This window comes from Plectropomus leopardus, chromosome 17 (assembly GCF_008729295.1).
Source record: "Plectropomus leopardus isolate mb chromosome 17, YSFRI_Pleo_2.0, whole genome shotgun sequence".
NCBI classification, from domain to species: domain Eukaryota; kingdom Metazoa; phylum Chordata; class Actinopteri; order Perciformes; family Serranidae; genus Plectropomus; species Plectropomus leopardus.
In genome coordinates, this window is record NC_056479.1 from 10,290,976 (window position 1) to 10,304,642 (window position 13,667).

Below are 13,667 nucleotides of genomic sequence, written 5' to 3' on the forward strand. Positions count from 1 at the left end.
TTGCTAATTTAGCATCAGACTTTGCAATCGACTGCACGTGCAGCTTCAATAAACCACAGAAACATTTAATTTGACAGGTTTGACTTACCTCCTCTCGTGTGTTGAAAACCAAGCAATGTGGCGGTTAATGCGCGCCACCTAGCGTTTACTGTATCCACCTATGAGTGACATTCGCAACACTGTATCATTTCTTAGGAGCATTAACAAAACATAGCAGCGAGAGCGCGCTTCGGCACCTCGCGAGGCGCGTTTCCTCGCGCGTAGATAAGGCTACAGGAGCGCGCGCGCTAGAAGGTGAAGCGAAGAAAGGAAAGTTTGATCATCAGTCACTCACCGACAGCTCCAGCTCAGCCGCTCACGTAGCCCACGGGCTGCTTTTGTGCGCGTTCACGTCCCAGATTTGATTTGGAGATGTCGGTGCCGTCTCCGCGCGCTTGGCGGCGGAAAGAAAAGTATTTCGTGTCCTGAAAGGGAACCAACTAAAAGGACAAAATGTTTAGGTAAGTAAACTGTTGGTTGTTTTCTTCACTTAAGTTAAAAGTGTTAAATGCAATTTTATCTGTCGATACTGTCTGTATTTGAGAGAGACAGCGAAAGGGGGAAACTTTTTGTGCGTTACTGTGAGCGCGCACTTATGTATGTTTCTACTGATCTTATCAAGTGAAGGTAAATTGAACATGGTGAAATGCGTAACATAGCTGTGATTAAACCTATTGTTGGGTGTGTGTGGTGTTTATATGCACGCATTGCACATCTATTCAAGTCATACAGGGACTTTCTGACCCAGACCCGCTTTTAATATTTTTTTTCTGTGTGCGAGCCAGATAACTATAGCCTATTTTACGTGCAAATACTAAGTTAAACCACAAATTTTAATATTTTAGTATCATTTTGGCTTGTTACATTTTGTTTTTGTTGTTTTTGTTTTGTTTTGGTTTATCTTATTTCTAATAACTCTATTCTATGTGCGGTGGTTGAAAAAGTAGCCTATTTACTTTAGCAAAATAAGTAATACTACCTTATAGATTTACTCTATTGTAGGTGCAAGACCTGCATTTACAAGTAGGTATAATCAGCAAAAGTCACTTAAAGAATCTGTTTTAACTATTTTACAGTTGCTTAGTTTTATCGAGAGCAATGGGTCATGTAGGCAGGTTTTTTAAAACAATATTTACATTTTTATAACAATATTTCCCTCTGAAATGCAGTGGACTAGAATAGGGCTTTTCATTGTTGATTATCTGTTGATTTTTTTTTTTTCAATTAATTGATGAGTTGTTTGGTTTTTAAAATGGTGAAAAATGTTGATCACTGTTTCCAGAAGCCCAAGATGACGTCCTTGCTGTTAGCAACCGAAAGAAATTTAGTTTATGCTCACAATGGAATAAAGAAACTAGAAAATTATTACATTTAAAAAGCTGGAATAAGACAATTTTTCACTTTTTTTTTCTCTTAAAAATGTACTCAAACCCATTAATCGGTTGACAACCAATGGATTAGTCAATTAATTGTTGCAGCTTTAGGGGAAGTATAAAAGAGCAGAAAATGGAAATACTAAAATAAAGTACACGAGCCTCAAAGTTGTACTTAAGTCAGTGCCCTTGGTTACTTTCCTCTTCTGGGCATTTGTGAGTTTAAATAAAAACAAACTTTTTTTTTCTCAGTATGCGGTAAAATAATCTTGGTTAGGCTTGGGGAGAAAGGGTTTGGTCCCTGGACTTTTTCTGTATCCTAAAACACCCCCATTCACTTTCTCTGAGTTTTAATGTAGCAGAGGGAGCTTTTCAGATACAAAGAAAAGGGAGTCAGAAAAGCTTTGGGGCAGCAGAGAGACAGGCGAAAGCTCTGTATGATACGGCGAGTGTAACACAAATTAATCTGATTAAAGAATTACAGCATTCCATGGCAGAATCTCACATAATCATCCAGAGGAAAAATGCAGGTTTACAATGTTGTAATGTCGAAGGTTCAGCTGCCCTGTGGTCATTTGTGCTCGTAACTGCATACAGAACTGTGTTTCTGCTTTATAAATGTCATGCCTAATTACAAATCAATTACACTCAACTGTTGAGAGCCATCTGGGTAACCAATGACGGCTTTCCTCCAGGGAGTTTACACACATCCACTGTAAGTGATCAGGAGGGGCACGACGGGTTAATGAGTGACCAGACTGGGCAGAGGGCAAGTACAATTTACACTCTCACAGTGCAGCTAAATGTGGGAACATGTCACCTAAATTAAAATGCAGATAATCCAAAAGTACTTCAGCCAGGACTGAAATCATCAGATGGTAAGAGGTCAAAGTTCATAAGAGTTTTGTTCTTGAGCTTTGTTCTTTGTTGAGGTTTAGACGTGTGTGTGTGTGTGTGTGTGTGTGTGTCTGTGTGTCTGTGTATCTGTGTGTGCATGTGTGTATTTTCCAAAGCTGCTAATCAAAGAAGTGAGAACACAGGAAATCTTCACCCAGTTTTTAAAGTTGTTGACTCTGTGCCTGCTTGTTAAAGCTCAGCTGAATTAATATAATGTTTTTTTGTCAGCGGTGTTTGCTCCGATTACACAAAAAAGTCTCCATACGCCAAATAACACTGTGCTCTCATTACGCTGTATGAAATGCAAACAAAGAGCGAGCGCACTTCTGCTTTTTATGTACTAAGATAAAGATCAGTTTTATGTGTGTGTTGTAGGTGTGCCGCATTTAGAAACAGAGAAAACACTGCCGATTGTATTCTCCTCTCAATTGGCTCACAAGTGCCTCGTGTTGCAACAAATCAGGGAAATTTCTTGCAGAAATAAGTGCGGTCATGATGTCACTCTTCTCTGGTTTGATGTCACCCAATCAGACTGAAACTGCCAATTATTTTCTCCTCGACAGATGAGCGGCCATCCATAATCACGCTCAAACAATCAGCCGACCCTGACTGGACTCTCTTCTTCTAGAAACAAGCTGCTGCCTGCAGCCGCTGTGGGAGCCGGAGTCGCCATGGAGACAGTGGTGATTGTGGCCATTGGGGTGTTGGCCACCATTTTTCTGGCCTCCTTCGTCGCCCTGGTGGTGGTGTGCAGACACCGCTACTGTCACCCTCACGACCTGCTGCACCATTTTGAATCCAAGTCAGTGTATCAATACAAACACCTCTAAATCTGAATTAGACAGAGTTTTAACTTGTATTAGAATTTAAGGTCATAAAACTAGGGATGTACGATGCACTACAGAGGAGACCTGTTGATCACTGAACTTAAGTGGGGTAAAAAGTGAATTTATCGATAATGGTTATCTGCCAAATCAGTTATTATATATCAGCATTTTGGATATCAGCAAAAATTGTGCATCCCTACTAACAACATATTATGAAGTTTGAAATATTGGTTTTACTGGTCTTAGTTCACCTGTAACCCATGCAACAGGTTTATCTGCATGGCATATATGTGCAGTTTGACACTGTGAAATTGGGATTAGTATAACAATTTTCTATTAATGTACCTTTTAAAACTACTTTTTGGTTATGTTATGCCTTTACTGATTGGCAATTGAGGAGAAATGCCAGTAAGTGAGGGGTCAAGAGATGCAACAAAAGTCCCTGCACCATCCTATTGATGCCCTTTACACTTTGATAAGTTGTGTTCAGTCAAAAGCAGGTTGTTTTAAATTGTTCCAAACAAAAGTTCACAAACCATGTTAGATATTGATTTTTACAACCTGCCAGGAAAAATATATGCTGTTGGACCCTGATTAACGCCCCCACCTCCCACCCATTGTGCAAAGTTTGCAATTAATCAATACATCACAACCAATATAAAAGTAATTGAACTGTGATTATCTGGTTGTTAATCCAAACGGGTTTCCCTGGCTATTTCTACGCTGTTTCACAGACCCACAGTGGATCTGATTGGAGCCATGGAGACCCAGAGTGAGCCGTCTGAGCTGGAGCTGGATGATGTGGTCATCACAAACCCTCACATTGAGGCTATCTTGGAGAATGAGGACTGGATAGAGGATGCCTCGTATGTTACTGGTGTCACTGTGACATACATTTTAAGTTTTGGATATTTAAGTTATGTTTCTTAAAGGGACGGTTCACACCAAAATCAAAAATACATCCTCAAACCTGTACAGCTGTTTATCAATCGAGATTGCTTTGGTGTGAGTTGTGGAATGTTGGAGATATCAGCCGATGTCTGCCGTCTCACAATTATAATGGAACAAGATGGCACTCAGTGTGTGTCACTCAAAGTGCCAAAAAATACATTTAAAAAACTCAACAGCGGTGTCTCTTTGTAGAAATCATGACCTGGTTACTCAAGATAATCTACAGACCTTGTAGTGTGCACCTTCATGTAGAAAGTATTTTCTTTTTACCAAACTACACCCACCAACTGTATCACCACACAGAAGGAGGGCTGCATCAGCTCAACTAGCTTCAGAGGGCTAGCTAATGTTACAGCTCAGCTAAAGAGGACACCATTCATCTTTATATTACTCTGTCACAGGCTTGAGCCTCTCATCCATGAATAGATGCACACTTGTTCAGTGAAAGGAAATAGTTCCTACATATAAAACTGCTCACAGCAAGGTCTGTTGAGCAATGTCTCTGCGCTTTGAGCATCACAAGCCGAGTGCCTCTATGTCCGATGTCTCCAACATTCAGCAATTCACACCAAAACAGTCTAGTTTGATAAACAGCTCTACAGGTGAGAGGAAAACATTTTTTTTTTTTTTTTTTGGGGGGGGGGGGTCCACTGTTCCCTTATTGCTGCCGCTTTGTTTTGTCATAGATACAATGAGAGAAAGCATGTTTTCTCAAGCATTATACTTAAGTAGTTTTTTAGGTAATTGTTTTTTACTTGAGAATGCTACTGTTTCCTTTTACTTCATTACATTTCAGATGGAAATGTACATATGTATTTATTTGATAACTTAAGATGCCTTGAGCATACAGACTAATAATAAAACATTATAATAAACAAATAAAATATGATATATTCTTATAAATTAAGATTATAGATTATGCTAATACTTTTGTACTTTAAATAAAGTTTTCAATACAGGACTTTCACTTGTAAACGTAACTTTCACTTAAGTAAAAGATGTGGGCACTTCTTGCTACTAATGTTGTGAATGTTTCTCTCACAGTGGATTGGTCTCTCACTGCATCTCAATCCTAAAGGTAACTAAATTTCTTACTTTTTCCTTAAGTCCATTTTTAGTGTATATTTTTATTCATAGGTAGTAACTCATGATACTTCCACATGTAGATCTGCCACACTTTGACTGAGAAGTTGGTTGCAATGACAATGGGTTCAGGGGCAAAGGTCAAAGCACCAGCCAGCCTGAGTGACATCATCACTGTGGCCAAACGCATCAGCCCGAGGTAACACACAGTATAAAATTCACCACAACATACTATGAACACATTACTGACCCAGACTTACATGCATCCTCATGTCCTTGCTATCCCATCCTTGCAGGGTGGATGACGTGGTCAGATCCATGTACCCTCCTCTGGATCCAATCCTCCTGGACGCCAGGTAATCACATATGTGCTTTTCTACATTTTTCATCATTTAATCAAATTGAATTCAAAGTTTATACCATCCTTCCTGTGTTGTATAATTTCCGTGCCTGCTCAGCCCAACAGACCCATGCTAAGCCTTTTTTCCCTCATTCTAAAAAGCTTTTTGGGAATAAGTGCTTTTCATCCAGCAGCAACCAAAAAAAGCCAGGTAAATCGAACCCATTAGTCCCTTTCTTCCTCCTCAGGGCCACTGCTCTCCTCCTTTCAGTCAGCCACCTGGTGCTGGTCACCCGCAACGCCTGTCACATGTCTGGAAGCATGGACTGGATTGACCAGTCGCTCAATGCAGCCGAAGATCACATGGTGGTTTTACGTGAGGCGGCGCTGGCCTCCGAACCGGATCGATGCATACTGGGAGCCGACGTACAGAGAGAACAGGCCATCTAGAGCAGATACTGACACAAACATAAAGGGCATGAAAATGCTGTCATTTTAACGTTGGGCTTCTGCACTCAAATGGTACTTTACAGGCACATATTCTTCCAGACAGTGTTGAAAAGGCACACTTCACAAACTCATCATCCAGTCCAAATTAATAAGGATACTTCTGAAGGCTGTGCTGATAGGTGCAAGAACCTGACTCCTTTATTTTCAGATCTCACATAAAAAAAGACCTTGGGATGTTTATCTCCATCAAAAAGTGCTTTAGATTACTTTGTATTTACTACAGCTACATATTAAAAGTAGATGTCACACATTCAGATACAGGTGGGGTAGATAATTTTTTATTTATTCAGTTTAAGCTGTTGCTGCCTGCAAGGGACAGGCCTTTGGAAATTTGTTTCTCGAGTGCGCCATCACCCAGCGGTGGGCCTAAATCCAATCTCACCAGCACTGCACAGTCACATGGAGGCTTAGTCAGCTAATCCATTCTGAGGAAAATAACACCCAGTTAGCCAGTGAACCCAAAGGGGCTCCAACTCAGTGGACCAATGGAAGAGCAACCTGACTTATTTACAATTTGTATGGTCAGCGTGACTTGTGGATGTTCTAAAACATCCCTCAGATGCTCTTACGGTGATGGAAATCACCGGTCTGTGAGTTGCAACCAAAACAACAGCAGTAGTTTTAGCCACATCAGCAGCAGAGTAAGAGTTTTTCCAGTTAAGTAATGCCCTTTTGTCCAATTGATGCAATGTATTAGAGTTAATGGTTATCAATGGAGAACCTCCACTTTGGTCTACACTAAAATATCTCATCTACTTGATGGATTAGCACTAAATTTGTACAGTCGTTCATGGTTCCCAGAGGATGAACCTTAAAAACTGGTGATCCCCTGACCTTTCTGCCAGCACCGACAACAGCTCCACATATGTGGTTTTGAGTGTCTCATAGTGTCAAAATGCTGTGAAATTTGGCACAGATATTTATGTACCTCACAGTATGAATCAAAATAACTTTGATTTTCATATATCACCAGTCATTTTTATCAAATACCTACAAAAGTAATTACATTTCCATTATTTCCATCAGTCTGTACTTTGTGTTTCTTACTAATTAGCAGGTGTTAGCATTAGAGCTGCACCGATTAGTTGATTAATCTGTTATAAGGTTGAAGTGGATACTTGGATTAAACAAATATGCAGTACAGATAATGAATTTCATACTAGTAACATCCGAGTATAATATGTCAATATCTGTACTCGTGATGAAGGAAAAATCTTATTCCTTACTCCTGAGATCAAAAAAATATCTGAAACTTAATTCTGATTCTGTTCTATAAATAGTTTTCAAATAAATAAGCAATTTTTGAGCAGCCCACATCAATTTCAGTCTTAAAATCCCAGTTTTAAGATTAAGTTCCACCCACTCTCGGTTTAAGCCCAACCCACTGTCTATTTAAACTCATTCGTAGTACGGTTACAGATACAGATAATTTGGTTGGTTGAGCTAATGCAGATAATGGTGTACTTGCTCATTCCTCATTGATTTGTTGATCAAAAGAAAATGAATGGCCAACTATTTTAATAATCTATTAATCAGGCATTTTTCAAGCAAAAATGTCAAACATTTACTGGTTCCAGCCTCTTAAATAAAACATTATAGCTGCTTAACGTCAGCAAGTTAGCATTGTCATCGTGAGCATGCTAGCATGCTGATGTTAGCATTTTGCTCAAAGCAACGCTTTGCCTAAGTAGCCGACAGCAGCTAGCGTGACTGTCTTTTTTCCTGCATTATTTATGAAAGTTGGTGCTGGACAGTGAGTCAAGAGATATTTTCTCTTAAATGCTGACAGAAAAAAGTCTTTTTTTTTTAAAGCTAATTTGCTATCAAATTCAACCATATCTTTTTTTCTTTTACATTTGTCAAAGAATAAGGATATTATACAAAAATCAGAGTAGACCAAATCATTTTCAGTACATCACCATCAGCTGTTACCTGTTATATAAATATTGAATTTTCACACACTATAGAGAGATACAGTATGACTTTATGAATTGTCATGTTGCGAGGCTGTTTTGAACAGTGTGCTGATTGAGGTGGTGCAGAACTAGCGTGTTGTTTTGGGTCAGAGGGATGTTATTGGAGCATGTCTACCTGCTCTCCCATGCATAACTAATAGTGAGTCCCCAAAGAGTCCTAATAAGGCATTACCCACAGCTACAATGAACACATGGGCTTAAGCTGCAATACACATGGCACAAAGCTTTGTACACACAGGGCTGGCAGACAAATTAACACATCAGTACATTGTATATCACACACGACTGAAAAAGTGCATTATATGGAGTCGTTTTTGGTGACAATCATGAAGAAGAGTTCAATCTGACATAAAGCAAAAGCTGTAGCTCTGAGCACGCAGAGATGTTTGATGGAGGTATCAGTCGAGGAGGAAACCTTTAGAAAGAAGTTAGCCTTTTATTATTTTTTTTCTTGTTTACATTGTTTATTAGCATTTATCTTTTTTGTAAGCACGCCTTTGTTTTGTCATCTTTATCCCAGTTTGTTACTGATGTCCTTCCCTCACTCCCACACGCCTTTTATCTTTCATTGATTTGTACAGATGAAATGAAGTTTCATAGGAAAATGTGTTTTTTTTTTGTTCTCTGAACAGTAGCTACGGAGAAATCCATGTCTGATAAAAAGTCCACACACTCATACTAATTCAACATAAATAAAAGTGAATTTCTTTCCTCTTTTTATGACGTTGTGAGCAGTCCTTTGTGCAACACCACAGTGCTAATACCCCCCTGCCATCTTCCCTCCTCGGCGGAGGAGGAAGTCCCTGCTGCAGGAGCGTCAGTCAGCCTCCATTTGTTTTCGCTGTCTAGCAAAGCAACCCTTTGCTTTTCTTCAGATCAATTTGCTTCCAGTCTGGGAGGGAAGCATATTCATCTCTCCTCATTTCCAAAATAGTCTGAAACATAATTGTAGTGATTTATTTAGGGATCAAACAATGAATAAATCAATTCAGATGATAATATCTGAATGTTAAAGTTTAGACTAAACTTCCTCTCGGGATCAGATTGTAGACATGAGGACATCTGTTTTTGTTTGTAAAAATTATGGCGAACACTGCAGCCTACTGGTTGAAAGACAACACTGCATTCATCACTTTACCTGGAAGTCTTGATCAGACAGGTAGACTTCCAGGTGCTGGGGGTCGACTCCTTCAGGTAATGGGCTCCGCAGCAGCTCCTCAAGGGGGTACTGGGTCTTCATGAGCTGGGCCAGGGCGTCCTGCACCAAGGTCAGCTTCACCTGCCCTGTCTCACCCTGACACACACATCAAAGAGACAGATGTGGCCGTGACTGCCAGAAACAGACTGCATTAATATTTAGACAGGGATTCCATGGTCATGGAAAACCTGGAAAAGTCATGGAATTTCACAATCACATTTTCCAGGCCTGGAAAAGTCACAGAACTAATAAAAATCACTGAAAGCTTTTTTTTTTTTTAAATAATGGTAAGTTGTTATTTGTAATAAAATTAATTACATTAATGTTACATAATGGTGAATTTATTTTCTTTACCTGACGACATAACAGCTCTTATATGTGTCGACGTGTGACAGTTTTGGTTCTTTTTGTTTATTTGTTCATCACAACTGTTTCTGTACTTTCTCCCTGTGTTCTGTCTCTCCCTCCCTTCATGTATGTCCACTACGCATGTAACATGTTGTATTTACAACATATTTGTTCACATATTTACCTTTTATTTAGTATTTATCTTTCTTTGTTGTATAAATATGTGTGTGTGTGTGTGTGTGTGTGTATGAGTGTATATATGTATATATTGTTTGTTTTTGTTTTTATTGAAAACTGGAGAAACATTGCCAATATTTCGTTCTTTCTTTTTTTTTTTTTTTTTAAAGAAAACGGGTTTGGAATGCATGTTTTCTTTAAAAATTGCCAAAATTACATAGCTTATCATATCCAGAAACTGTAAAAACCTAAAATGTGTAAGAACTTTGTTTACAGTTGAAAACAGTAGATGTACTAATGAAACTTCAACCATACCTGTGTGTGGGGTCCAAGGCTCCTCTCCCAGCGGGGGAACACGTTAGTGAAGGTGAGAGGCTCTAAACCCTCAAATATGAGGTAAGCCTGCGGTGGCCGTCTTGGGTTCATCTCTGGGAGACAGAGGAAAACATCAACAAACCAGCAACGCTGTGATTTCAAAACAATACCTGTCAAACAGCTTCCTCCTACCTTTGCAGTACTGCAGCGCCGTCTGCATGGCACACCTCCTCTCGTTGTGCCAGCTGCTCCAGGCCGCAGCCGAGCTCTCTGTCTGCTCGGGCTGACCCCTCTGCCACAGGTAGACCTCCAGTCGGTTGTCAAGCAGGAACAAGGCTGATAGAGTGTATATAAGTTAATTAGGTAATTGAGTAGATTAAACTGTTATCAGATAAGTTTGACTTTGATGTTCCTTTGGGATGCTGGCACCAAGACAAGACGGATACAGCCAAGAAAAAGTTAGACAAAGACACGATGACTGTCTTGACTGAACAATCCCCATGACAACTGAGCAAACTCCATCAACTGAGGAAGGCCACGAAGGGCAGAAACTGCAGGCAATTTTTAACTAATAGATAGCACCATGAAATTTCCCCTGTTAATTACTCCTTGTGTTACAAGTTTTCTGAAATTTTATGTTTTTAAATAAGCAAATGAGGTATTATCTAATTAAAATGCACTAATTTGCAAACAATTTCTGGACATAAATCTGAACATTGGATAGTTGGGTTCATTAGAGTCCAAAGATTTTGCAGAGGAAATTTTGGATCTCTTCTCTTAGTATTCCATGAATCAGAAAATACTGTATCAGCTATTAAAAAAACAGATTAAAATGTCAATTTTTGCCATATTTTTGGGAATAAAATGTCCTATAAATCAGGCCAGGAATGATATATGAACAAACCACTCTGTGAAAACCTTCAGAATACAAATAAGGAAAAAAATGGAAAGCTTGGTGTATTTGAATGCTACTTAAGTTAAGATTTCTGGCTCAGTGTATGGAAAAAAAGTGAAAATAGCCTTTAACAATATGTATTGTAGGCACTACAAAAAAAAATTTAACTAACAGACATAAAACTTTTCCAGTTGATTGCTTCAGGTAATTATTTTTTTAATTACACGGTTTCAGAAATTTTATGTTTAAATATACAAATTATGCATTATCTAATTAAATAATCACTTTTTGTATATTTTTTCAGAACAAAAATCTGAATTTAAAGAAACACATAATGGAAGCAAAATAGCCCAAAATCTCAAATTCACCAGTGGATTAAAAAAAGTTGTTCTCCCCTGTAGTGTCTCTCTTTAAGAGCTTCCACTGAGTGGAGCTTGCTAAGTGGGCTAAAAATGTTGAGTCAAACTGCTATTTTAAGGTGATTAATAAACTATTTTAAGGTGATTAACAAACCTTTAAACTTAATATTAATTCATTATTTCCAGCAAAATTTCAGCATCTGAAAACTTGTGAAGTATGACTCCACATAATAAGTTTCTGTATAAAGCCTGAAAAAGCATAAAAAATGGGGTTGATCTGCAGAGAAAAAGAACATGTTTTTAGTGTATTGCATGTATGTGTGTGTGTGTGTGTGTGTGTGTGTGTGTGTGTGTGTGTGTGTAATATGTGTTCTCACCCGGCTGTGGTACAGAGTACAGACTCTCCTGGACGAAGGGCGCCGCCATCACAACTCCTGGCAGCCGCGTTGGACTCTGCAGCTCTTCGGCCTGGAAACTTCCAGAGGAGGCACTCAGGTGGAAGAGGCGAGGTGTGAAGTTATATTTTCCCGGATCTGACAAAAGATATGTTTTACTGTGATTTTAAAGTTTACAAGGGCTAAGAGAAATGACCTGGTCAGTGTTGTTTTCTACCTTGCAGCATACAGTCGTAGGCCTTCCTGTCCATTTGTCCCAGCGCTGTCCAGAAGTCTGCAGGCTCAGAACCCTCCTCCACTACTTGCACCTTCACAGGACTGCTTTTACTGAGACCCAACTCTGGTGGGGACCTAATAAACACACAATATTCAAATGCTGGAAAATGATTTTAAACCTTCAGTGTCAAAATCATAACTGGATCCTCTGAAAGCCCAATCAGTGCATGTGACTCACATTTGAGTGAGATGCTCTACTGCCTTCTTGCTGACCTCTCTGGAGCTGCTGTGAGCTTTACAGCCAGTCCAGAGATACAGCACCCCCTGCTGGCTGTTGAGCAGGACAACAGAGCCCCTGGACCTCAGACCTGAACAGCAGCAATCCACCTCCAACAGAGAGCCTTCCTCTGGGAGCTCTCCTCGCACACAGAACAGGCGCCACTCTGCTGCAACACACAGATGAGAATATATTTGAATGTAATAAAGAAACAAGTTAAACAGATACTGGAACATGCCCTCACTGTACATACCTGCATTAGTGGAGGCCTCCTCACGCTTGCCCTTATGAATGATCAAGCCTCCCTGGAAAAGCTGCAGGAAACAGGGAGGTTCTTGTCCCTGAGGGACCACCACCTTTGGAAACAACACAATAAACACACAGGCTAGAAAAAAACAACAGTCCCGTGGGACAAAAAATGAAAATGTCTGCATATACAGTAGTTCTTCTATAAATTAATATTGAATAAAAATCCTGAACATTTCTCCACTTTGATATGGTAAAAATGTTTTTAAAAAGCTCCATATTTGCAGGAAAGTGAAAGATGAAGTGGTTACCTTGATAGGACAAAAACAAAACAAAGCACTATACCAAACACTATGCACTTCATGCACACTTAAAAGGGGCCCTTTCATGCACGGCCCCTTTAAGTGACATGTCTCTGCAATGATGCACTTTTTTTATTTTAATTACGGATGTTTATATAATAATTTCACAATCTTATAATAATATTAAATTATTTCAAATATGACTTTTATTTGCTTTATCTTTGATTTGCATTATTTTTGTCTTTTAGGAGAAAAGCTATTTTGTTTTTCTTAATGTATGGAAGTGCACAATGAAAATGACCAAAGAAATCTGAAATCTGAAACTGAATTATAATTTGGAGCAATCACCTCTCCAGTGTATGCTGGCAGCCAGAGTGGAAAGTGCTAAAACAACAATAATGCTTAACTGATTTGAAAAGTCTTACATAAAGCAAAAGAGAGACATTTCTCAAATTTTGGATTTCTGCACTGGACAACAGGTAAAAGGAAATACTGAGAATACTCCCTCTGAAAAAGCTGACCTACATCCTTGATGAAAGACGGAAAGTGTATCGCTTCTATCAAAAATGTGAAACATAATTATAAATCAATAATAAATCAAGTGTGTTCAGTGTAATTACTTTAGGGTGTAGTCACGTATTTGAGTAAACGATCTAGTGTGAGGGTTATGTGCTCACCTGTGACTCTTCATGGTCATTCATCCCGATGGACAGGAAAGCAGCAGTGTCCCGTCCACTCACACTGGAGTGACGTCCTCGCCACAGGAAGAAAGCGGTGTTTTCTTTTTGTGAAGGACTTCTGCTACACTCATCAGAGCTGTTTGTCTTATCTACAGAAGAGAAAATCTATTTATACTCATATTTCAGGTTCTTGTGGTTGATGCTCTTGTCCAAATCAAATTACACTAACTATAACTACAGAGGAAAGCCACAGTTAGGAGTGT

General features: G+C 39.2%; 2 protein-coding genes across 7 annotated transcripts in view; one reads left to right on the forward strand and one right to left on the reverse strand.

Annotated features, from left to right (window-relative positions):
- The first annotated feature begins 357 nt into the window (after positions 1 to 357).
- Positions 358 to 8,327, forward strand: tmem98 (transmembrane protein 98). The gene is made up of 7 exons (XM_042504995.1): positions 358 to 500; positions 2,873 to 3,111; positions 3,871 to 4,002; positions 5,132 to 5,165; positions 5,254 to 5,369; positions 5,467 to 5,526; positions 5,759 to 8,327. Exons 2-7 carry the CDS (start codon positions 2,981 to 2,983, stop codon positions 5,958 to 5,960), a joined length of 675 nt encoding a protein of 224 aa, XP_042360929.1. The 5' UTR covers positions 358 to 500; positions 2,873 to 2,980; the 3' UTR covers positions 5,961 to 8,327.
- svilc (supervillin c) overlaps positions 7,346 to 13,667 on the reverse strand; it is a 29,442-nt gene continuing 23,120 nt past the window's right edge. For 5 of the 6 annotated variants that reach the window (XM_042504994.1, XM_042504993.1, XM_042504992.1 and 2 more), the window contains 9 exons: positions 13,402 to 13,553; positions 12,430 to 12,532; positions 12,138 to 12,345; positions 11,901 to 12,034; positions 11,666 to 11,821; positions 10,227 to 10,370; positions 10,035 to 10,147; positions 9,135 to 9,290; positions 7,346 to 8,931 (listed from right to left, as the gene is read on the reverse strand). In XM_042504994.1, coding sequence (XP_042360928.1) covers positions 8,842 to 8,931; positions 9,135 to 9,290; positions 10,035 to 10,147; positions 10,227 to 10,370; positions 11,666 to 11,821; positions 11,901 to 12,034; positions 12,138 to 12,345; positions 12,430 to 12,532; positions 13,402 to 13,553 — 1,256 coding nt within the window. In that variant the 3' untranslated portion in view covers positions 7,346 to 8,841. The remainder of the gene's footprint in view (positions 8,932 to 9,134; positions 9,291 to 10,034; positions 10,148 to 10,226; positions 10,371 to 11,665; positions 11,822 to 11,900; positions 12,035 to 12,137; positions 12,346 to 12,429; positions 12,533 to 13,401; positions 13,554 to 13,667) is intronic. The other variant, XM_042504990.1, reaches the window with a different exon arrangement.

Bases quoted from the DNA above. Each gene is read 5' to 3' on its own strand.
- tmem98 (XM_042504995.1), top strand. From the start codon at position 2,981: ATGGAGACAGTGGTGATTGTGGCCATTGGGGTGTTGGCCACCATTTTT. The intron at 4,003-5,131 runs GTATGTTACTGG...TTTCTCTCACAG, and splicing joins GACTGGATAGAGGATGCCTC to TGGATTGGTCTCTCACTGCA. The intron at 5,166-5,253 runs GTAACTAAATTT...TTCCACATGTAG, and splicing joins ACTGCATCTCAATCCTAAAG to ATCTGCCACACTTTGACTGA.